Genomic DNA, 25,359 nt, shown 5'->3' on the forward strand with positions numbered 1-25,359 from the left:
TTCGTTCCATGTAGATACATTATCTATAAGAGAATTAAGTCTCTTCAATTGACTCTGGGTAGGACCCGATGTAAGAGGCCTATAAGTTGAACAGTCATGAAGTAAAAGAGACATTTTTCTCTCATATTCCTTCCTTTCTTGAATCACTACAGCCTTCCCCTTATCAGCTTTCGTAATAATTAAGTTATTGTTATTCTTCAGTGATTTCAATGCTTTAAACTCAGAGTAAGACGTATAGCAAAAGTTTTAAAACCACTGCATATTTTTGTTGCCTTTCGACCGTTTAGAAAAATCTCCACCTTTCTCACTTCTCCTAAGGACAAGCTTCCACATCTTAATCATCCAGGTGTCTACAGATCCCATGCTTGTGGATTATCTTATTTCAGACAAACAGGAAGATCTGCCTCTATTCACCTAGAAGAACACCAATGTTATATTGAATACTTTAAACCTGAAAAGTTTGGACTTGCAGAACATGCCATCTTCACTAGACACAGAGTTCATTGGAGAAAGACAAGAGTTCTTCACAAAAGTCAGTTTCTCGTGGAACGCCTTTATAAAGAAACATGTGAAACTCTACTTCATTCTCCTAACTTAAACAGATCCGACGGCTTACGTCTATCCCCTTTATGGGAGATAGTACATTACAAATCAGCTAATCTTTCCTAATTTTTTATTGTATTGATTTTTTTTTTTTTTTAGGAAATTTATTGACCTTTTCAGTTATCTTACACCAGCTACTTAGGTGGCACTTTTTGGAATTGTCAGTTATTGTTTAATTTGAGCTTTATGTACTGAAGATGCCTGTGACACACAGGCAAAAATTATGCTATTAAATAATCTTTTAATACGTGAGTTTTTTCCGTTATTAATTTTGTATCGATATGTCTACTCACAGTATATTCTTTTAAAACTTATGATAATTCTTGTAGGTATGAATGACTTAACTATCGATAAGTTCAGTATGTGAGAGTGGATATTGAAAGAATTGTAGGTATGTTACCTAAATATGATAGAAATGAATTAAGAAGGGCTATGATTGCAACAGATATGAAGCATAGATGTGTGGAATGAAGAAATGTTATGAGGAAAGAATGGATGATTTGCATAAGAGGGACAGCCTACACTTAAATGTTTTTGGTATCAGGACTCTTAAGAAATTGTTAATTGGTATAAGACCTAACACTGAGTGTCAGGAGAAACTAGATTATAATGGAAGGAATGGTGAGAATCTGTATGTAAGACCTTCAATGTTATGTAACTGTAAAGGATTTTCTCCTTCTTCTTGAAGTGTCATCCCCTAGAAGGAGGTTAGCAACCATGTCACAGAACTTTTTTCTTTCTTTTGCTGCTCTGGAACATTTATGGTAATTCAAGCCAGTCCAATCCTTAATGTCTTCAAACCACATTCTCCTGGGTCTACATCTCCCTCTTTTTCCATCGGATTTCCCTTCTAATATTAATTTCTGAATGCCTTCTTGTTTAGTTAGATGTCCAAAATATATAGTTTTCGTTCTTTAATTATTTTCATTAATTTTCTTTTCATTTTTGCTTTCTTTAAAACATCTTCATTTTTTTCATTTTCTCTGTCCATTATATTTTCAACATTCTTCTGATAGTCCACATTTCAGAAGCTTCTAATTTTTTCTCTGCTTCTTTATTTAGAGTCCATGTTTCACTGTTGTAGAGAAGATTTGACCAGATATAGCATTTTATTAATCTTTTTCTTGTGTCTATGTTAATGTCTCTCAGTGTTAGAACAGTTTTCATATCAATAAATGCTTTTCTTGCTATTTCTGGTCTTCTTTTTATTTCTTTAAGGGAATTTCCTCCATCTGTAAACATTTGCCCCAAATATATAAAAGACTGAACCTGTTCAATTTTCTTTTTGTTAATGGTTATGTTTAATTTCTTATTTATTGGTTCTTTTGATATAATCATGCACTTTGTTTTCTTTAGGTTAATAATTAATCCCATGTCTAACCTTCTGTTGTAAATTTCTGTGACTAAGTTTTGAAGATCATCTGCAGATTCAGCTATAAGGACTGTGTCATCTGCATACCTGAAGTTGTTGAAGTTCCTACTCCCGACTTTTACACCCTTCAATTCTGAAATATCTTTATAAATTTGCTCACTATATATATATTATACAGTAAGGGTGATAAGACACATCCTTGTCTTACTCCTTTTTTTGATTTCAAAGTTGTCAGAATATACATTTTTATATCTTATCAAGGCTATTTGATTCCAGTATATATTTGTAATTATACATAGATAACCCATTATTTTGTAGGATATGTATTAATTTCTTGTGATCTATTGAATCAAATGCTTCGGTGTAATTAATAAAACAAAGATATATGCTTTTCTGGTTATCGAAGCTTCTTTCACATAATGTTTTCAAATTGAAAATTCCTTCCTTTGTCTTTTTGAAAACCTGATTGAGTGTCTTCAATTTCTATTGACAAAGTGCCTGTTATTCTTTCTTGGATTATTCTGAGTAGTAATTTTGTATGTTAAACTTATTAGTCTATATTCTGAACATTCAAATGTTCTTGGAATTTGGGGAATAGTGACAAAGATGGATTTCCTTAGATCATCAGGGATGTATCCTGTATCATATATGTTATTAAAAATAACCTTTAGGTCATTAATTGTGTTTTCATTTAATTTCTATAACAATTCGATAGGGATCGGATCAGGGCCTGGTGTTTGAAATTTGAAAACTTTACCTGTTTTCAAATATTTGACTTAGAGCATATTCTATTTCTTCATATGTAATTGGTTCACCATCCTTATTTTGTAAATCTGGTGCATCTGAGCAATCAGAGGTCAAACAATTTTTTTCCATATTCTTTCCATCTTTTTAAGATATCTTGTGTCTCCAGTAGCATTTTTCATTTTGATCTTTTATGCAGATTTTAGATCTAAATGAGATATCCAAAGATTATGGTATGATAATATCAACAGAAAAATCAAAACCTATGGCTTTTAAAGGACAAGATCGTAGAACAGGTGAATTCGTTCAATTACTTAGGACGTATGATCACATATGAAAATGAAAAAGATATAAACGTAAAAATTGCAAAATATTTAAAAATAACAGGTGTAATTAACTCTATATTTAAACCAAACCTAGTTCAAAAACAAACCAGACTAAAAGTATATAATACATTAGCCCTACCAGTCTTAATGTATGGAAGTGAAATCTGGACAATAAAACAAAAAGACAAACAAAGATTAAAAACAGCAGAAATGAAGTTTATGAGAAAAACTGCAACCCTATTTGATCACAAAAGAAACGAAGAAATTATGAAAGAATTAAACCAAGAACCAGTAATAGAAAAAATTAAAAAATATAAACATAAATTGATGGAACACGTTGAAAGAATGAAAACAGAAAGATTACCAAAACAAGCCTTAAAGTACAAGCCATTAGGAAAAAGGAAACCGGGTCCTCTTAAACGATTCAACGATGACTTCTAAGACTGGAACAGGCCATGCTAGGCCTAAATCCTTGATATGCATGATGATGATGATCTTTTATGCAAAGATTATGGTTGAAATTTTTCTTTTTATTTGTTAGAGCTTGGATTGACTTATTCATTTCTTTACTATTGTGTTTGTTGTCCAGTTCCTCTATTTCTTTACATTTTTCATTTAGCCACTTGTCTTTAGCCTTCCTGCATTCATTTTTTATAATTTTACTGAGTAATCTATACTATTGTGTACTTTTCACCTTTCATTCATAAGTTCTAATATTGATTCTGTCATCTAGGGTTTTTTCTTATTATATTTAATTTTTGGAATAATCTTGTTAGCTGTTTCATATATTGTGAAGGATCAGGATGTGCATTATATTTAAGAGGAAATAATGGTTTTGTGTTCATCTTGTTTGGACTTATGAAGGATATGCAAGGATGCCTGAACAAATAAGGCACAATGTACTGAGGAGTATGCTGGGTTTCTGTCCTATTCCATCAGTTGTTGAATGTGAAGGATATTGGCAGTGCTTGGGAAGCATTTAAAAATTACTTAAATGATGTGATATCAGAATGCATTCCATAAATTTTGGAGAATAAATAAGGTAGTGTTTTATCACCTTCTTTCCTTTTACAGCTACCTTCAACCTCTGTGCTATATCTCGTAATACACTATCGAGTAACACGTGGTACTTCTGAGGGACAATGGAATTTCCTCGAGATCGAGGCAGTATCAGAGTGTCCGAGATTTACCCCTCGTAAAACACCGAGAAATTTATTTGTTTCGCTGCGCCACTTAGCACTATTAGATTATTAATATTAACAACCAAGAGGTAATCTCAGGACAGTACTTAATGATACCTATCAACTCTGCAGATGTGGCCAAAATATACCCTTTTCTAATATCCCGCATAGGTTTGCATTAATATTTTATAAGAGGTGCATCGGATTCCAGAAATCACAGAAAGTCTTTGTTAGAATCAAAAGCAAGGTTTATTAATTCTCAAAAGTAGATACACTTAACATTAATTCAAATCCCATCTTAAGGGAGATCCATACAAAGCATAAAACATTCAAACACTACTATTATACTTAAAACATGTTATGTTGCAGCTATCTAAAGTAAGAACTATATTAACACTCTCTAATGCATTATTTATGTATTATTATTACAGTTATTCCTAAACTCAGTAGCTCTGTCAGACTACTCAAGATAACATTCATATCTTTCACAATCTCTTTATAATTTGTCAATTCTTCACTCTAAACATATCCTTAATTTCATTCAATATAAAAGCGAACTTTAGCACATCGACATTCAATAAGAATAAATTCAATATCCTTCTAACGTGATAGCAATACAACCTTATCCTATATCATTAATGTTCCCTTTTATAACATATTAACGTGGTCATTAATTTTTAAATCTTTCATTCATATTCAGTGAAACACAAACAAAGTCTACTTATCTTCCCCTATGGTTCTTTGTTACATCATAGGTTCACAGGATTCTGGCCTTCTGTGGACAGCCGGACTTGCTTTTTTCCACAGAGATACTGCTGCCGAGACCCGCGACTGCCTTAATTGGAATCCCTCCGGTACGGGGGGGGCACTGGCACCCTACGCCACCACGAGAGACGAACACACAGGAGATCCAGGAACAAAACAGCCTTGTTTCAGGGTCGCATGACCCTTATATTTCCCTCTTTTCTTCTCGGCGTTTCTCGCCCTTTTCGTAGTCCAGCAAACTCTCACATACTCTTACGTCACGTTGTTTGCTTGGGGCAAGCCGCTCCCTCGTGTACGGCTCCGTAACCTTTGGACTTGACTCCCCCCCCCCCCAACTGTTGAATTTGTGCTTGCATTCTATAATTCTTTTATACATGTTATTTTATAAAGCTCTGATAATGTTTTACATTTTCAATATTAATTTAACCTCATTTGCGAATGGCACAAAATATATACTTATTTAACCTTTTCATAACAGAACACACTTGATATACATAATACTTATTTTACACTTAGAGGCAATTTACTGTATTTATTTCCCTTTTTTGTTTGGAAACCCATGTTAGATTGTGATAAGATAGGAGTTCATAAAATTCCACTCTATCACAATCCAACAGTAGAAGGGAAATGAATGTGCAATCTTATTAAGCCAGAAATTCCTAAGGAAAAGATAATGTGGAAGGAATACTATATGCATAAGGATGGAATCAGTTATTAAAATTATAAGGAGCAAGCCAGAAGAGTTACAACTATTGTGTGGAAAGCTGTCTAAGAAGAAATTACCTATGCAAGATAGAGACACCCCGAAAGACATCTATTGTTATACAGAAAAGGGAAAGAATGAATGAGTACCCATTTTTCTAAAAGCTTTCAACTTGGTAACACTGGTAGCATTGTTGCCATTGTTGCGAGCGAGTTCAATATTGCATACTTGGAGTATGCAATATTGAACTCCAGCTACTCTTCACTGTATGAAGAAACTCAGGTGTATGGGGATGAGATACTGCTGCATAAACTTATTAGAAATTTGACAATAGGGACTGATGATATCAGCATGAATGCTAAAAGTGCATTCAACTGAACTGTCTGTTCATTTGTCTAGACTATATAATTTGTCTCAAAATAGGGAAGATTCCACTGGAGTGAAAAGAACGTGTGATAATTCCATTGTACAAGAGTGGTACAAAGATTGATGCATCCAACTATCACCCTATCAGTATCTCTGGAGTAGTGCTGAAGATTTTGCAAAAGTTGGTTAGGGCTTCCACTCAGAAATGGGTTTACTAAGGGAAGGTCATGTTTCAGTAACTTGCTGACATTTTATAATAATGTTACCATTGTATTGTGCAAGGGGAATGGATATACCATGATAATTTTGTGGTTTGCTAATGCTCTTGACAGGATAATGCATGAAAGACTATTGCATTAATTGGAAAATATGGAGTTAGATTATGAAATATTGGTGCAGATAAGAGCAGTGGCGCACCCAGAGGGGGAGCCAAGGGGCCTGGGCACCCCCAAAGAAAAGGAAAACACACTACAAAATTTTCCAAAAATCTTTTCCTAATTAAAATTCATTTTTTTTATTTATGTTGGCATGTCTTCTATTTCTATACCACTTATGAATTAGCGATCACTGCAGATGCTCAGGCATAGGTTGTATGCGATGCGTAGTGTGTATTCGCAAATCGTCTACTCAACTTGTCCCCCCCCCCCCCTTAAATCCTGAGCGCTCGGCCCCCTCCAAGATTAAATCCTGAGTGTGCTACTGGATAAGAAGATGGCTGACTGAGAGATATCAAAATGTGGTATATGGGGTATATTTTCCAAAAATCTTTTCCTAATTAAAATTCATTTTTTTTATTTATGTTGGCATGTCTTCTATTTCTATACCACTTATGAATTAGCGATCACTGCAGATGCTCAGGCATAGGTTGTATGCGATGCGTAGTGTGTATTCGCAAATCGTCTACTCAACTTGTCCCCCCCCCCTTAAATCCTGAGCGCTCGGCCCCCTCCAAGATTAAATCCTGAGTGTGCTACTGGATAAGAAGATGGCTGACTGAGAGATATCAAAATGTGGTATATGGGGGATATGAGTCTGCAACATTTAAGGTGACTGTAGTGTATCACAAGGATCCATTGTTCCATTGTTATTCAGTCTTTACCTTAATGCCATTGGGAAGAATTTAACAGCAGACATACAACTATTTCTGATGATGCAAAGATAGGCAAAGTAATTAGGAACACAGCTAACATGTTGTACTTGTAGTATGATTTAAATTGGCTGGAATTGTGGGCATGTGAAAATTGCTGTCAGTTCAATGTTAATAAATGTAAAGATGTGCACTTTGGTGTAATAAGATATTCAACGTTATGTTATGTTGGTGGGATTGTGCTAGAGAAAAAAATAATAATAATCGGGCATATCTTGAAGTTTAGTAGATATGAAGTTGAAGTTCAAGGGCCATCTAGCAGAGATTCCAAATACAACTCAGAGGATTATTGCAATGCTGAAATGAACCTGGACATGTAAAGATAAGGAAATCATTTTGCCTCTTGGTATGACTTGGTAAGGCCTTGGTATGACTTCAAATATTGGGTGCAGGTCTGGTCCACTGGTTTCCGTTTTGGTGCTGATACAGCAGATCGAAAAGTTGTGGCCTGCAGACACTAGCAAACAGGAGCAAAAGTGGTGTGATATAATTAAGACTCACAAACTTCTGAAAGTGTTATATAAGATACTAATTGATGGAATTTTTCATTTTAAGAAGGTTGTGAGAGGGCTATTCATACAAGTAGAGAATAAATGCAGCCATGAATGAGTTGAAAGCTCAGTTTTTCTCTTAGAGTGATGCATGGTTGGAATGGATTCTATTGTAGGGTGGTGAGTGCAGGTAGTATTAATGAATTCAAGTATATCAGTTGGTGCACATTGTATGTGGCGTCCCTCGATTCCTTTATTCCCTGAAAGTTTCTCTTAATAATAAATTATAGGCATTAGCGAGATTTCATTAACAGAAAATATAAGGGATTTTTTAGATAGGAAGGTAGTAATGATGTAAATTTTTCATGTAGTACTATCATATCCTGTACACTCCTTGAGGGTACATGTCAGGAATTTGATGATGATGGTTGTAATTTTGAGAAGACAGGACTAGAGAAGAGATATTGCTAATAATAACAGAATTGCATCCACTAAAAGTAGAAGTTCTGCAGGAAAGTAGAGTTAAGAAAGGCAGTGCATTTGAAGCTGTGTAATGCATGATAAAGAAGTCAGTTGCTTACTAATTAGCCTGCAGGCAGGGGGGGGGGGGGTGAATGTCAAGGTGGTGACATGTATTAGCATATTATCAATGGGTAATCATTTGGGGGGGATTCAATTGTGTGAACATAGAATTTATGAAGCTGCTGGTAGATGACCTAAAACAGCATTGGTATGGAAGGATCCAAGGATTTGCAAGAATTGAATCTGGTGATGGCATTACAGATTCTCTCATTAACCAAGTAACCACTTTACCTACAACTAGGAGAATAATTTGACCTATGAGGGGGCAAAATGTATGGAACTACAAAACTGGTGATTGTGATAAACTCAAGAGCAGCGTCATGATATAAAAATCTTTTAGGGAAGGTTTGGCAGCGAGGAATAATCAAGGAATATTTCAGGAAAATGGTTTTAGATTTGATACCCAAGGTCAGATGGTAGTTAAATGGGTGTATAGCATTATTAAACAAATTTTGCAAAAAAAAAATATAAAAAAAATAGGAAATATTATGGAGAGTCTAAAGGAGTTACATACATATCAGCAGTAAAAAGCAAACAAGAGAGTGACCAGTGTGGTGAGAAAGATGAAATCCAATTATAAAAAGAAATTAACCAAGCAGAATTATTTTACTATGTGTTGATTAAAATGAAGAACAGTTATGTTGGAATGTCTTTAATAAGCACTGATTAGGGGAGAGAGAGTGGTGACAGGAACAGAAGAAATAGTTCAATTGCAGAGCACTGTCTATATGAGTGTATATCATCTAGGTCAGTGTTTATCAACATTTTTTGGATCATGCCCCACCTCAACGTCTCAAAGATCTTGATGCCTCCCCCCTACCATAATAGTCAGTCAAGTTCTGAAAAAGTATCATATAAATACGAGGTGGTATCAAAAGATTTCGAAACTAGGTTTATAACACACCAACAGATGGCAGCACAAGACTACGCACAGTCACAGGGAGCTCCTACCTTCATATGTCAGTGTGCCAAAAGACATCGTCCTGTGTACATCTGGAGCTGTGCAACTGATGCTATTCTGACCACCTGCGTTACCACATCTGCGATTTCATCATGGATAGCAAGTTAGAATAGAGCAAATGTGAAATTCTGCATGAAACTGGGCAAATCTGCCACAGAGACGTTTGACATGATTCGGCAAGTTTACGATGCTGCTGCAATGAGTCTTTCGTGGTGTTCTGAGTGGCATGCTTGCTTCAAAAGCAAAAGAACATCACTGGAAGATGATAAGAGATCAGGGAGACCTTCAACGAGCTCAACACCCAAAAATGTCGAAACCATTCGGCAACTTGTGCATGAGGATTGTCAGAGAACACTACACAACATTGCTGCCATTGTCAGTGTGTCATATGGAACAGTCCAGGCAAACCTCACGTGTGATTTGAACATGCACCATGTTGCTGCCAATTCATCCCCAGGCTGCTGACCCAGGAGCAGAAGGAACACCGCGTCGAAGTCTGCCAAGAATATGAAGAGCCCAATGATGGGCTCCTCACAGTGGAAGAGCCCATCATCGCCACGACCAAAAAAGGCGAGGCAGGTCCGCAGCACGACCGAGTGCATGCTCATCGTCTTTTTCGACATTCGCAGCATTGTGCATCGAGAATTCGTCCTCAGGAGACAGACCGTCAATAGTGAATTCTACTGCCAGGTTTTAAGTCATCTGAGGGAGGACATTTGGCGAAAGCGATCAGATCTGTGGCACGCGAAAAACTGGATGCTCCACGACGACAATCCACCCTGTCACTGAGCTCTCCTCACACGTGAGTTTCTCACCAGAAACAACAAGATCTCACTTCCGCACCCACCCTACTTGCCAGATTTGGCTCCTGCAGAATTCTCCCTCTTCCCGAAGATGAAGATCCAGCTCAAAGGTCACCGTTTTGACACCATTGCGGAGATCCAGCGCGAATCGCAGAAGGTGCTTGACATGCTTCGAAAAGAAGACTTCCAGGACACATTCCAGAAGTGGCAAGAATGCTGGGAGCGCTGTGTTAATATGGAAGGGGACTATTTTGAAGGTGATAGTGTGTAAACGTAGATAAATAAAGTAATTTCTTATAAACAGAGCTAGTCCTGAAACTTTTTGATACTGCCTCTTATGTATATGTACATTTTCTAATTGCCCCCCTGTGGGGCGTACGCCCCACGTTAAGAAACACTGATCTTATTATTATTATTATTTTGACACCTCCAGGGAGTCTAAAGACTCATCGAGGGAGAGTGTGCCGACAGCATTGAACGATTGGTCCCCTTCCAACTACTAACCGCGCTCAAACTTACTTAACTGAGCCATTAGTAGCAGAGGCTCTACCAATCGACCAACCTTTGCCGGCAAAGGTTGGTCGATTGGTTGATCTTGGTGGTCAATCATGTCACAGAGATCAATATGAGAATAGAGGAGACGAACTAAAGGTATTTAAGATCTCACTATGAATACAGCCATGAGATTTGAAGAAGTGCTGCCTACGTTTTATGGGAAACTGCAAGAGAAATGGCATTGACTTAAACTGAGCTGTTTAAATGAACAGCACCAGTAGTCACAAAGGAATGGAAAGAGGGCAAGATAGTCCTTTTACATAAAGGATGCTCCAAGACAGATATGTCAAACTATAGACAATTATAAACCAAATTGAGAGTAGAATTCATTATTCAGTAATAGGTGGAGGACATCTTTGTGAAAGAGAAGTTTTATCTTACTAATTTACACTTTCTACAATTAAGTGACAGTTGAACTGGATGAAGAAAATGGCTATTCTGTGATTTTGCAATACTTTGTGAAGACATTTGACAGGATACCACATGGACCTCTATTACATAAGTTGGAACAAATGGAATGGAGGCATGAAAACTGGCGACATGGATTCGAGTAGCTTAACAGACATCAGAGTAATATATGATGATGGAGTTGTATCAGAGAGCAGTCAGGTGAGCAGTGATGCCCACAGGGTTCTATACTTGGGCCACTACTGTTTATTTGTATGTTAGTCATATTGTGAATGATTCGAAGAGAAATATTCATTTACTTGGTTGTTTGTCAACGATGCTTGGGGAAAGCAGTTAATAAAGGTGATGTAAATAGACCAGTAGTTTGTGTGGGCAAAGGGTAATGGCAGCTAATTCAGTGTATCACACTATAAATTTATGCACTTTGAGATGGATGGAAGTGAAAAAAAAAAAAAACTACAGGCTGTGTATTACATAAATGGAACTGCACTGCAAGAAATTGATTAGGCTAGGAATGTCGTAGTGTAATGGTGGATAGAGAGTTAAGGCTCAGAGAATATCATCATAATGGACAAAATAGCTCAAAGGATGATTTAGATATCAAGAATCACAAAAATAGTAACAAATAAGGAAGTTATTCATACTTTTTAGTGTGATTAACTTAATGTTTTCTCTCTTTTTAGCATGATATGCCTCTACACCTTGACTATTATGTGCAAATTTGATTGCCTTTGGTTCTTAGGATGTGGATGGAAGTGGTGAGAGAATTCAGAAACAAGTGACCAAAATGGAAAAATTTGCAGTGTTCCTTAGGGTGGTAGGCTGAAAATTTATAAGTTATAAAATTTAACTGATAAATAGGGAATATGAAAGAAACAAGTTACTAAAGAGGCTTTGTAAAGTAGATGCTAAAAGAAATATTTGAATATGTGATTGGATGAGAGAGAAAAAGGTGTCGCTTATGGATATTATGTAAAAGTGCAGTTAACAAGGGAATAAGAACTAGATTTTTTGCTTGGAGAGTGATAAATGTGTGGAATGGATTGCCTTTAAGTGAATGAGTTTAAGGGGAGGTATGCTAGGCATTGTGTGAATAATGTTAGTGTAAGCCTCCCACATTGAGTCTTCAAATGCATGGAGATGCCCATATAATGAAATGAAGTTAACTACTGTATTCTCTTTTTGATATTGAAGTGATTTTACTATTCCATTATGTTTTAACACTCGTATATTCCAAGTACAGTTCCAAGGAATTTAAATTAGTGCCACATACTTGTGTATTGCAGTAATTGTTGCTCACCATTTACTAATTTTTAGCCTGACTGGTTGAGTGGATAGCATTACCATTCTCCAGTTGTGCAGACCATGTTTTAAATCCCAGTATGTCATTGTTACTTGCGAATGTCCTTTGGTGGTAGATGATTAGTTGCCTAGTGGGTTGCAGTAGTGGAAAATTCATGATTATCTAGCCTTTACTCCATCCTGATATACCATCGTTTTGATATCTATAAAAAAAGTTGAATCATAAAATCTTTCTTGTCATAAATTTTCCTTCTTAATGATATGTGAGTTTCACTGTAATCAAATAATGCAGATATAAAGTAGTTGTAATTTAAAAAAAAAAAAATCAAATTTAAATATAGTAAGATTACCTGTATTCTTTAAGGCACATATCAGGAATTTGATGATGGTAAAAAGATTACCAGGATTTAAAAAAAAAAAAAAAGACTGAATAATCTTATACAATTTGTATACGTAAGATTCTTTAATTTCATTTTTTTTTTCATTCCACTTCTTAAAGATTGACCAAGAAATAGAAAATATGCTAGCACCAAAGAAAAGAGTTAAAGAAATTACAATTGCTCCTCCAAGTGGGATTGCTTCGATGTTAGGCTCAACTACAGGAAGTGCCGAAAAATTGGAACTTGCCAAGCGATTAGCTTCTCGAATTAGTCTCCAGAGGAATTTAGGAGCAGAAGCACAACAAGCAGCTGAAGCTGTTTTAAAAGGACAGTTATCATCCCCTGTAATTTCAGTAAGGACAATTATTTTTAAACTTGTTTTTACCATTATTGTATTATTGAACAGTTCTTTACTTTATCATGATTGTGGTCATCAAAGTTGTTATAATTGTAATTATAATTATGAACTGTTCTTATCAGTAGCAGATTAATCATTAATTTTACTGAAAAGGGTTAACCTGTATCCGTGTACACTCCTTTAAGGTACATATCAGGAATTTGATTATGGTTATAAGATTGCCAGGATAACAAAAAATGACTGAATTTTTTGTTATCCTGGCAATTACATTCCTGAACTGCTTTATATCTCAGTGGAAGTCCATATCTCATTTGGGTGGCCTGGCATCCACTTTGGGTGCTAGGCCACCCAAAGAAAGAGCATCCTAAGTTCAATCTAGTCACCGACTAGAAGTACTTTTTTTTTTATGTTGGGCCCATACTCAAGAGGTTGGTTGATCAACCTGTAGTATGTTTAGTACAATATATGGGTAGTGGGTTGGGAAAGGAGAAACTTGTTTACCTTTGATTTAAAAGCCTGTATATTGTATTCCTTGTGAAATACATTGGTGGGTGGGTGGGTGGGGGGGAGACTGTTCTACAATACAACAGTAGCAGGGGTGGAGGAGGAAAAGAAAACTTGTTCTGTGGGTTTCAGTGTGTACTGTGAAAGGATGTTGGGCTGCAGCTGTATGTGTTCCAATGGGCTTTGTAATGAGTGGAGGAATTATTGATGCTATTTCCGATGAACATTTGCCATGGAAATATTTATATAATACACAAATTGCAGATACCAAATGTCTGTGCGAAAGTGAGGGGAGTGAGTAGGTAAGAGATGGGTCATTTATCAATCTAATTGGTCTCCTCTGTATTGAGTCAAGCATTTGGAGGGTGCTTTTAAGAGCTCCACTCCAAATGTGAGAGGAGTATTTGATAGCTGAGCAGATTTGTGATTTGTATAAGGGTAACAGTGTTTAGAGGTGAAATAACATCTTGAGTGAAAGAGAAATCCTAGTTTTTTGGAAGCTGAGGATGCAATGGTTCTGATGTGTTATGCCAGGAGAGGCCTGATATCAGGGTAATTCCAAGAAGAGAGATCTCAAACTGTCTGGAAATTTGGGTATCATCAAAAAGGATACTATGAAAAGATGTGGTAAAAACTATATTTGGCAACAAGTTACTAAAAGATGTTGATTTGATTCCTCTTTCAAATGACACTGTCGATCACAGAATTAATGATATTGCAGGTGACGCAGAATCTCAGTTAATCGAAAGAGTTAAGAACTCTTATTATGCATTACAAATAGACAAGACTACTGATGTTACAAATGATGTGCAGTTAATATGCTACATAAGATATGTGCATGGTAACAACACTCGTGATGATATTCTATTTTGTAGAACTTTGTCATCCCGAACAACTGAGAAGAAATATTTCACACTCTCAATAATTATATAATATACAGAGGATCCAGTGGGGAAAATGTATGGGCTTCTGTTTGGATGGAGCTCATGCCCTTACAGGCAGGCATAATGGGGTTGTTTCTAAGGTCAAGAAAGTTGCTCTGGATATGAATTGGGTACGTTGTTTCATGCATGGGAAGCGTTAGCCTCCAAAGGAATGCCACGAGAATTTAAAAACTGTGCTATACTAGGCTGTAAAGCTAGTTAATTTGACCATTAAATAACAGCTTATTTTCAGTACTCTGCAATGAAATGGACAGTGAATATATACAACTTTTGCTTCATTCTGAAATTCGCTGGCTTTCGGAGCAAAGTATTAACAGGATTATTTCAATTAAGGCACGAAGTTTTATTGTTTGTAAATGAATGTAATTCTGATTTTGCATCACTCCTTGTTGATGAAGCATGGTTATTAACACTATCCTATCTTTCAAACATTTTTTAGAAATTAAATGAACTAAATCTCTCACTTCAGGGAAATTCTTTAACTGTTCTTGATGCATACTACAAAATAAAGGCATTCGAGAAAAAACTGGTGTTATGGACATTAAAATCTCCTAGGAGGATGATTTCACTGTTAGGATAGTGGGACTGGAGAAAATCAGTTTTTAAGGAGAGGAAATTAAAGAGCTCAGAGTGGTTGGTGGCATTAGGAGAGCGATAGAGACAGCAAATGAATTTGACTGGTTGGGGAATATTTTCAACCAAAGAATGTCAAAGTTGGTTGATTTTAGATTACGTGCTCTGGCAAGGTATGTCAGAGCAGATATATCTACAACCTACTCACAACCTTCCAAACTGTGTAGTTTGGAAGGTTGTGATGAATAGTGCTGGGGGGGAGGGGGATTTGAACTTCTGCTAAAAAAGGGTATGTAGGGTTTCGTGGACTGCAGATGGTAGTAGACACTATTAAGGTTGGCGTTGAGGCCATGGATGTTGGTGAAGTGGATATGCAAGGTTCTGCGAGTCATATATTTGACCGCAAGGGTCTTGCATGTTTCCTATGCAGTGCCTGCATACTGGTCTTTTTGGTGGCTACTAGTGCCGTCACTTGATTTTTGCACTAGTTTGGCTTGTTTGTAGTCTATGATCCAACTGATGTCTCCATTTTGGCATTTTTCTTTAAGTTGTCTTTGAAGTTGCCATCTTTGTTCCCTCTGAGCAAACGATAAGCCAAGTTGAGCACATATGCACGATTGGGGGGGGGGGGCAAGTGTCCTTTAGCTTGTTATTTATCATCGTTATTAATTTGTATGTTCTTGTTGGTGTGCCACAGGTCACTTTCACGAGTCGTGGAAAGTTTGTTCTGTCCTTTCTTTTGCTTATGGGTCAGAAATGATAGCATCTGATGATATTTCTGGGATAGAAGTTGCATTCTCCTGCTAATTTGCTTATATTTTCTTTTAATGATTTACCATTTTTTTTTGGAAAGTTCAGAATAACGCCGTTGAGTCTCCCGACTCGTGTACCGCCGATGCGATTAGGTTGCAGAGTTCATTAGCAGGCAAGGGTGCATTTGTGATCGGGCACTGATTGTCGAGTATCTCAAGCTTAGTTTCCAGTGTTCGGATTTTGAAGGAGAAAGTTCCAACATAGTATTAAGGTATTGTTCAAGGTTTTCGGCTCATTTTCCTAAATTCAGTAGTTGTTTTACAGAAGAAAGTTGGTTGAGATCAATAAAAAGCGAGTGTGCTGATTCGTCTATTTTTGTGCAGGAAGCATGTAGCCATTGGTAACGAAATCGCACGATATACCTTTTTTTCCCCAACTTCGGCTTTACAGCTGCGGCACTTCATTCATTCAGTTTGTCGGTGATCGACAGTGCTACGCTGACAAGATTTGAGGTACTCTTGCATCGTTGGTCTTGGTTGCCACCATCTTTAATTTGTACGATAGGCATAGTGGGCACTTTCGCGTGGCTGTTTTTTAATTGTAAGGATAACTGATTCGATAGACTTTGGATACTTACAGGTTGTGTGGAAGTAATCAGCTCCTTAGTTACCCTCTGTTTTCCATTTACAGATTATTTTGCACGAAAAACACTTCCAATAATGATAAAATGTGGGAGCACAAGTTTAGTGTAGCTTATTCACAGGTGCCACCTGGTGGTTTTTTGACTGGTTCCTAAGTTAGCTGATCTCTGGCATGGGCAAGGAAGTTTTTTCTACCAGAAACTCGGGTTTTTCATCATGTAAACTCAAGAAAATTGACCGTAGAACCCATACTCTTTCAGACAGTAAAACATAGTGTTAGGATTAGGGACCACAAGGGGTGTCACTTGTGGTTGCCTCTCTTCACCGGATGCATGTATAATTACAGATAGTCTTTGGCCAGCTATCTCTGATTGGCTATCAGTGGAGATTGAACCCCTCAGTCTTCAAAGTTAGATAGGGATTAAACAGCCTCAAAAAAAAAAAAAAAAGGCATTAGTAGATTTTATCAGCTGTGCTAATACCAGAATCGGATGTGAAAGTTTTCATAGAGGATAATCCAGAGAGCCTGATTTTCTTAAAGGAAAAAGGTAATTTTTAAATTCCCATATATACCAGCATATAAGGTGACTTTTTCTGTAAATCATTTTATTCTTCAAGGGAGTGGGCAGGGTCAATTTGCACCCTAAGTAACTTTTTAAAAACTGGAGGTGGACAGCCATTTGCCATGCTTATCATTGATTTCTTAGCCATCCAGGGAGGAAGTATGGCAGACAACTGGGGCCTTCTCATGTTCTTGTCTGAAATTGTGTGATCAAAGTTTATGGGAGAAAAAAAAACCCTTCTTGCTTTTGCCAAAGATTAACTAATTCAGGAACGAGAGTTGAATGCCTTCTCATGATGTATCCTTGGACTCCTTGGAGGTGTCATGTAATATTAATAAAGTATTCTGGTGGTATAGCACTTTAGAACTAAACCCTTTCCATAGATACCTTGAAGAGAATATAATATAAAGTTTTATAGAAGGTTTAATTTTGACCATACATTTGCATATAAAGATTAAATTTCATTGGTACTATCGACATAAGAAGCCTGAATGGCAAAGAAATTGAACTAGCAAAAGAATTGGATAAGTACTAGATCAGCATAATAGGAGATGACTGAAACAAAAGAGATAAAAACTGGTGAGATCTTTCTGTGCAATAAATACAAAATGCTATATTCAGGCAGTGACAATCAAGGCAAAGGAGGAGTAGCTATGGTATTCAACACTAAATATGAGGCTAATCTTCTTGAATGGTAGGCAGTATCAAGTAGTGATGTGGTCAAATATCAAAATGGGGAACTGGACAATGAGACTTATTTGTGACTAAGGTCCCACAGAAGGTTCTACTAAGGTAGAAGTGAAAGAATTTTTTGAGGCTTTAGAGATAGCAACTGACAATGAAAAAAGAAAATTAAAGAAACACAATGAAAGAAAAGAAAATTAAAGAAACACAATGAAAGAAAAGAAAATGAAAAAAGTTGGTCCTTATAGGGGATCTAAATGATATGTGATCTTGAAATACATCCCAACTCAATTTTCCAGAATTCAAGATCGGTGCTATCAACATAAGGAGCCTGAATGGCTGAGGAATTGATATGTACCAGATCAACATAATAGGGGTGACTGAAATAAAATAAAATAAAAAAAAAAACTGGTGATCTTTCTGAGCAATAAATACAAAATGTTATATTTAGGCAATAACAATCAGGGAACAGAAGCTATAGTATTGAACACTAAATACAAGGCTAATCTTCTTGAATGGCAGGCAATATCAAAGTAGAGTATGTGAGCAAATATCAGAATGGGAAACTGGACAATGAGACTTATTTGTTCCTTATGGTCCCACAGAATGTTCTACTCAGGTAGAAGGGGAGGAATTTTTTGAAGCTTTACACATACATACGCTCATGAGCCAAAACATTATGACCATCCAGCTTGTTTCAGGCCAATCAGACTGTAGGTTGCAAAACAGGCCAGTGATGGCAGCATCTTGAGAAGGGGATTGTTCTTGTGGATGTCACTGGATTATCTCAACCCACCCCAATGAACACAACTTAATTCCTAATTCTTACCTGGGGATTATTTTGAATCATGTATTAACTTACATGGTGAGAGTGTGGCTTGCTGGATCTTGACTCTTCCAGCAAGACAATATTCCATGTCATCACAAGGCTTGCAAGGATGGTTTAAAGAGCATATTCACCTCATTTCCTTGGTCCCCTAACTCTCCTGATTTGAATCCTATCAAATATTTGTGGGAGCATGTGAAAGGCAGCATCTACCATCAACACTAGTGTCTCACTCATTTTGTCGCTGATCTCTGGGATGATTATTCTCTCTAGTTGGTCCAGAATACTTCAGGACATCTTCTGTGGTCGATTGGAGTCAATTCCAAGATAGATGCAAGTGGTAATCTCTCCAAAAGGTGGCCCAATGTGCTACTAGGTAAGTAGTCATAGTATGTTGGGTCATGAGTGTAGTTATCTTAATTTCATTTTAAGAATGAAAATTAGGCTGTGAATAAATTGTGTTGTCTTATCAGCTGGTTCAATAATGAAATGGGTTGTAAAAGAAAATACGGCACGAATACTAGCAATGATGCATGTACATCATATTTTCTGGACTGCAAAAATTAATTATTCTTTAACAGGCTTATGATTGATGTATGGTATTTTAAAATATCTGTTAATGTTTTCTAATTTTATAGTTACACTACACACAATGTTTTTTTCACATCTCCATTAAGCAAATAGTGGTCTCACATTGAACAGTGAAATTCTTCTGTCCTATGTTATATCTGTGTATAGCTTTAATATTAATGTAATCCTAACAGAGTTGGTCATAGTCGATTGAGCTAATAGTGTCTATGGTAAATACCATGAAACATTAATTTTTTTTTTTTTTTAAGTATGTGTTTGCCATATGTCTGTTTGCTTCTATAAAACTTTTTTTTTTTTTTTAATATTTCCTTTTCAAGGCTAAAACGTTAGCAGAACAGCGAGCTGAAAAATTGCATGCCAAGTTAAATTATCAGCCAAAAGGTGATGAAGAAGGTAAAGAAGATGATCCACAAGTCGAAACCTTTCGGAAATATGAAGAAGAGCTGGAAATCAATGACTTTCCCCAGCAAGCAAGGTGGAAAGTTACATCAAAGGTAAAGTCAGACAAGATCTTTGACTACTTTGTGATTAGTTTTTGAACTTTTCTTGTCAGGAACTTTTTTTCCATCTTAAGGTGTTAAGCTTAATGACCTATCATGGCCAAGTAGCTTTATAGAGGCTTTATAGAAACCTCAATCCTTCCTACATTCTGCATCCAACCTATATCTTTATATTAGGTTTATTATAATCAACTTGCATTATCAACTTTCATTGTTGTAATGGAATGACGTTTTATCGTAATGGAAGATTTCCTACTGTGAATTAGATTTAGCAGTTTTTTTAGGTATGCATTAAATCTTTTTCATTTCATAAGCAATATATTTGTTCTTTTATGGCCCCAAATATGAAATATAGCTGGGCAAGTAATTTTCATGTTAGTTTAACAACGATTGCATTAATTTGGTTTATGTAATAAAAATCATGTGTGAGTTCATTATAATTGTGTTTACTACAATGGATGAAAGCAGAGAAAATGAAGAAGGAAGGAACAAAGATTTGTAGGGTGGGGGGGTTAACTTTTTTTTTATTGTTAAAAGTTAAAAAAAAAAAAGATTCCAAGCATTAAAAAAAAAAAAAAAAAAAAAAAAAAAAAAAAAAAAAAACCAGGGAGAGAAAATTGATCTTGTTTAAATCACTTCCTCTTTACATGTTAGTTTCTATAGCCAGTCGATTAACTGCTTTATCAGTACCCTATCTACAGATGCCATTTCAAAATGACTGGTCACACATGCACACTTTGCATGTGTGACAAGTGGAATGATGGAATAGTTCACATCAGTTTTAAGCTAGACTCAGAAGAAAATTGTCATGTGCTTGCTTTCTGTTTTTATTTCTACTGTTCTTTATCTCAAAATAAGGCTTCAAAATGGAAAAAGAATCTGAATGAGCTCAGATATCTCACAATGGCCAGCACTCATAAGTCAAAATTGAAACCTTACATAGAAAAAACAAAAAAACAGTTAAGTAAGCCATGCTCTATATAAAGTTTATTGCGATGGCGCAGTGGATTAAAGCACAGCGTCATTGTGAGCATCTCACTTTTATGAAGGTCAAACAAACACTAAAGCTTTGCAAGAAGTGGCATTCAACCAGTAGCTACATATGACACATTAGTGCTTATTGTCAATGTTCTGCTTAAAGATAGGTGGTGCAAAATGTGACTTTCAATAAGTCATTTTACAATTGACAAATAGTGTCTAAAACAACTAATATTTTGATAAGCCATGTTTGCTGAACTGTTTTTTGGTATACATAAAACCATTTGAATGAGTAAAACAGTGTGGAAAAGATGTGGTGTTATAGATCTCTTGATCCAAGAAAATATATATCTTGAAATGTCCTGAACTGTGGGACATATCTTTGTATCTTATCCAAAGATTTGTATGTAAATCTGAAAGTTATTTGTTTCCTAAACTATATATCTATATTGAGTTTGTTGATTGTAATAGAGAGATTTTATTCACTGATAGATACATTATCTGCTGCTCTTACAGAACTTTCTGACCAGAATGGCTTTCATATCCATAATTTTAGATAAGGTGGCTAGTCAACGATATATTTTTGTGTGTAAATTGCATGTCTTCTACCTGACCAGTTGCTTGGTTGCAAGTTAAAACCTATGTTTCTGGGATGGGAAAATTATGTAGATCCTTATGAGACAGTTAACTCACTTTCAGTTGAAAAGCCTGACTTTATGAGAATGGTACGTGTGCCATTATTATTATTTTTATTTTATTTATTTTTTAAGTCAGATCACCATCTTCCATATGAAAAACTTATACTGCTATACACATATATAAAATAGAACTGTAGATACTTGTGAAATAATAATTAAAATATTGAACTGATGCTTTGGACAGATACCACTTGTCCACCATCAGTAATAATGGTTCATAAGATAGAACATACTGCATTTGTTTTTAATTCATAGCAAGAATCATAAACTAGAAGGAGGGCATTTAATTAGTCTCTACATGAAATATGATGCTATTAATGTTTAAAAATATATTACAGGCATTATGAATTAATCTCCAGACTTTCAGTAAAGAACGATAATCACTACATTTTAAATTGAAATGCTTCAGTAATGCCATGGAGCTTTTTTAAATTACTGTTCCTATTTACAATTTTGGATGCCATTTAAAATTAATGATAGTCTTGGACCAGCTATTTCTGATGGCTAACATTGGAGATTGAATGCTCTTTAGTCTTCAAAAGCTATATAGAGCTGAAATAGCCTCATCTACTCCCTGTGGAGAATAAAAGGCAATAATTTTTAAGAATCTAGCATAATTCAGCTTTCTGTTCTGGCTCCATGCCAAGCCAGGCTGATTTCCAGTAGCAGATATAATATTGATGTTCTCAAAGTCTTTATTGAATGGCCATAAGAGATGTGTGTTCCAAGACTTGGTAAATGCCTAGGGGAGACATTGGTAAGAATTTATTTCAGATGGCAGACACAAAATTGGACAGTTTGCATAGGAAGTTGATTCATATAGATAAGCTTAGGTGTTGGTTGTTATTTCTAACAGCACTCACTATATGGAAAACACCATAGGAGGTGGGGGGGGGGGTAATTTAACTTTAAAAAAAAAATAAATAATAAATAAGTTGCTCCCATTAAAAGTTATTTGTAAACCTATGATACATTGTGTCATGAGTGGGCAAGAATTTTTTTCTCTTTTTATCAGTCATATATATATATATATATATATATATATATATATTTGTATTTTCAATTTTTTTACATAATCTGGAAACCTTGCTCTAGAGACCAAACATGGAACTATATTGAGCCACATCAGGCCTTTAATAAGCAGGGCAGTCGTCTCACACAGAGTGATGAAATTCATCTCCCATCTAAATCACAAATATCCATGCCCATGGCTTCATTTATACCCACAGCCTGATGGTTGCAGAGTGGTTACGCTAACTTGCTAATATTTCACTGGTTTCCAACTAGTATCTTCAGAGTACAAATTACAGATATGGTAAATACATACAGTTAAATAATTGCAGAAAGATTTCAAATTGTAGTTGAAAAGAAACAAATGCCCCAAGGAGGTGCTTCTAGGAACCAAATAAAATAAAGTTAATTCCAAAGTTAGACTAAATATAGTCTTAGAATGACAGCATCTTGGGTATAATGCAATTGTTGAGGTTGAGAGTGTTGCATGTCTCATGCTGATTCTAAAAATAGTCTCTCAGACCAAGAGTGATTTCCTTGCTGTTCTCACAGGTATTTTTATCCATTCTCCTAAGGCACTGTTTCTCAAAGTGTGGTACACGTACCCCCGGGGAGTACACAAAAGGTCATTATGGGGTACGTGGCAATTTTCGACTATGCATAATTAAAGGAGTAATTATATTTTTCAATAAACAGTGCAATTAGAGACAACCGAGATAAAACGGCACTAACTAATGAATCACATCCCCTTTCCAACAGAAACTAACTGTATAGACCAAGCAAAACCATATGTTACCAATGGAACATGTGGTTTTGCTTGACCCCCCCGTCGTTAGCGTGTTAAAAGTAAGAAATATATACTGAATGTGTTTCAGATATTATGGAATTCGGTTGAAGGGAATTAACATTTCAACTCAACTGTTGAAATGCTAATTTGTCTTTGGTTCGTGCGATCTTTTGTTAATACCGCACCAATCATATGCAGTTGTTCACTGCTCTACTTATCTCAAGTCTTGTAAATTACTGGTAATTTTTGCTTGAAATAATGGGAAAGAAGATGACGCTATTTGGGTAGATGACTTTGACGATGCACACAAAGAAACTGTTCTCGATGCCAAAAGTAGTGATAGCGAGTAGGAGCTTCTTGGTAAGTCTCACCATTTTCAGCTTTTTTTCTGAAAACTTTAGTTTCTGAAAATTCCCGCATGTATCTCGCAACACGATTTTTTAGCTTTAATTTTGGGAAAAAAGTTAGGGTTATATTCAAGGAAATACACTTTTTTTTTTTAGCTTTCAAATTCTTACGTATGGATCATTGGTTAAAGATTGGATTTATAAAGCTCCCAAAATAGAGCAATATAGCAAATAAAAGTAGCTGTAAGGAACAAGAAAATGTTGATATTGCATCTGGATCAAATGAAATTGTTGAATGTGTCATCTAACATCTCTAGAGAACCAAAATTTAAAAATAAATCATATTTTTTGTTTACACGAACATATAAATTCAAATAAAATAGATATTTAATTTTAATTAATATTTTAAATTAATTTTTAATTAATTAATTAGGGGATACATGGTAATAATGAAAATTTAAGAAAGGGGTATGTGGATATCTGAAGTTTGAGAAACAAGGAATGAGAACACTTAAATGGATTAATTCATCTCAGAGCCAGTGCTGTTAAGCAGCATGAAACATAGTTTCTTACAGTATATGCAATGTGGCTGTAATTTTAAAAACAGAGATATAGACTAAAAAAAAAACACTTGCAATATATTTTTATATTTCTGGTCATATAATTATAGTTTATATAATGGTAGGACAAAATAAAAACTTTTGTAATGTTGCCTAATAATTGTTACATGAACATTCAGCCTTTATCTTCAATAAATATTTTTGAAAACAAAATTACTTTCATCAAACAATTATTTCATAAAATAACTGTTTCATTATAAACCACTGCTACTAAGCAGCACAAAATATGTAGTTCTTTACCATAGATGTAGTGCGATAGTAATTTTAAATAGTTATAGATTAAATGCATACGATGTATTTTTATATTTCTAGTCTTTTTATCATATAATTATAGTTTGTTATTAATGGTGGGAAAAAATAAGAGACGCTTCCATTTATTATTTTTTTTTTTAATCTGATGGAAAACACACCATCAATATCACTAAATCCCTGATATCTGTCCTCAGGGTGTACAAGATAATTATGATAGTACTACATTAAAAAGTTACATCATTACTAACTTTCGATTAACAGTTTTCTCCAATTTAATTTGTCATCTGTCAAGATTCCAATATTTTCAGATCTTATATTTCTGTCTTTTAAGGCACTTTTTACTGTATCAATCCATCTATATCTTGGTCTTCCTCTGGATCTTTTTCCTGCCAAAGAACACTTGTTTTCTTAATCTTTCCTCTTCCATTCTGTTTAAGTGACTGACCATACCACCTGAGATTAGCTCTACTAACACATTCTTGAATGCTGGCAATGGCAAGTTCTTTCCTAATATCCTCCTTTTAAATATAATACTGCCATTGATGCCATCTGTGACTCGACTAATCTTTCTCAAAACTCTCACATCAGAGGTCTCCAATCTTTGATCAAGTGTTTTATTTCTAGCCCAGCTCTCAGATCTGTAAATTAAAATTGGTTTAAACACTGTCTTGTATACAACTGATTTAGTGTTTTGACTAATTTCTTTCTTATTCCATATAAATTTATTCAGCTGACTTCCTACCATACCAGCTTTACTAATTCTGTTATCTAGTTCCATATTTAATATACCATCTTCACTAAAAATTGTTCCTAAATAGTTGAAATATTTTATTTGTTCTATAGGTTCACCATTCAGGATATAGTTGATGTTTTCAATGTTTCTGCCTATTTTCATTGTTTTTGTCATTTCATTGCACATAAATCCAGGTTGACACATAGTGTATCAACCTGGACTAGAAAAAGAAATGCCATAATCAATTTATTTATTTATTCTTATTGGTTTTTTTTTTTCACCAAAATCTTTATTGAACTACTTTCAT

The 25,359-nt window shown here is 35.3% G+C and overlaps 1 protein-coding gene across 3 annotated transcripts in view; it reads left to right on the top strand.

Moving 5' to 3' along the window:
• Prp5 (pre-mRNA processing factor 5) overlaps positions 1 to 25,359 on the top strand; it is a 593,106-nt gene that overhangs the window by 534,086 nt on the left and 33,661 nt on the right. For all 3 annotated transcript variants that reach the window (XM_090403381.1, XM_090403382.1, XM_090403383.1), the window contains exons 18-19: positions 12,809 to 13,042; positions 19,444 to 19,620. In XM_090403381.1, coding sequence (XP_090259507.1) covers positions 12,809 to 13,042; positions 19,444 to 19,620 — 411 coding nt within the window. The remainder of the gene's footprint in view (positions 1 to 12,808; positions 13,043 to 19,443; positions 19,621 to 25,359) is intronic.

Source organism: Typopeltis vanoorti, chromosome 14, assembly GCF_054136105.1.
Source record: "Typopeltis vanoorti isolate ZY-2024b chromosome 14, IOZ_Tvanoo_1.0, whole genome shotgun sequence".
In the NCBI taxonomy this organism is placed as follows: Eukaryota; Metazoa; Arthropoda; class Arachnida; order Uropygi; family Thelyphonidae; genus Typopeltis; species Typopeltis vanoorti.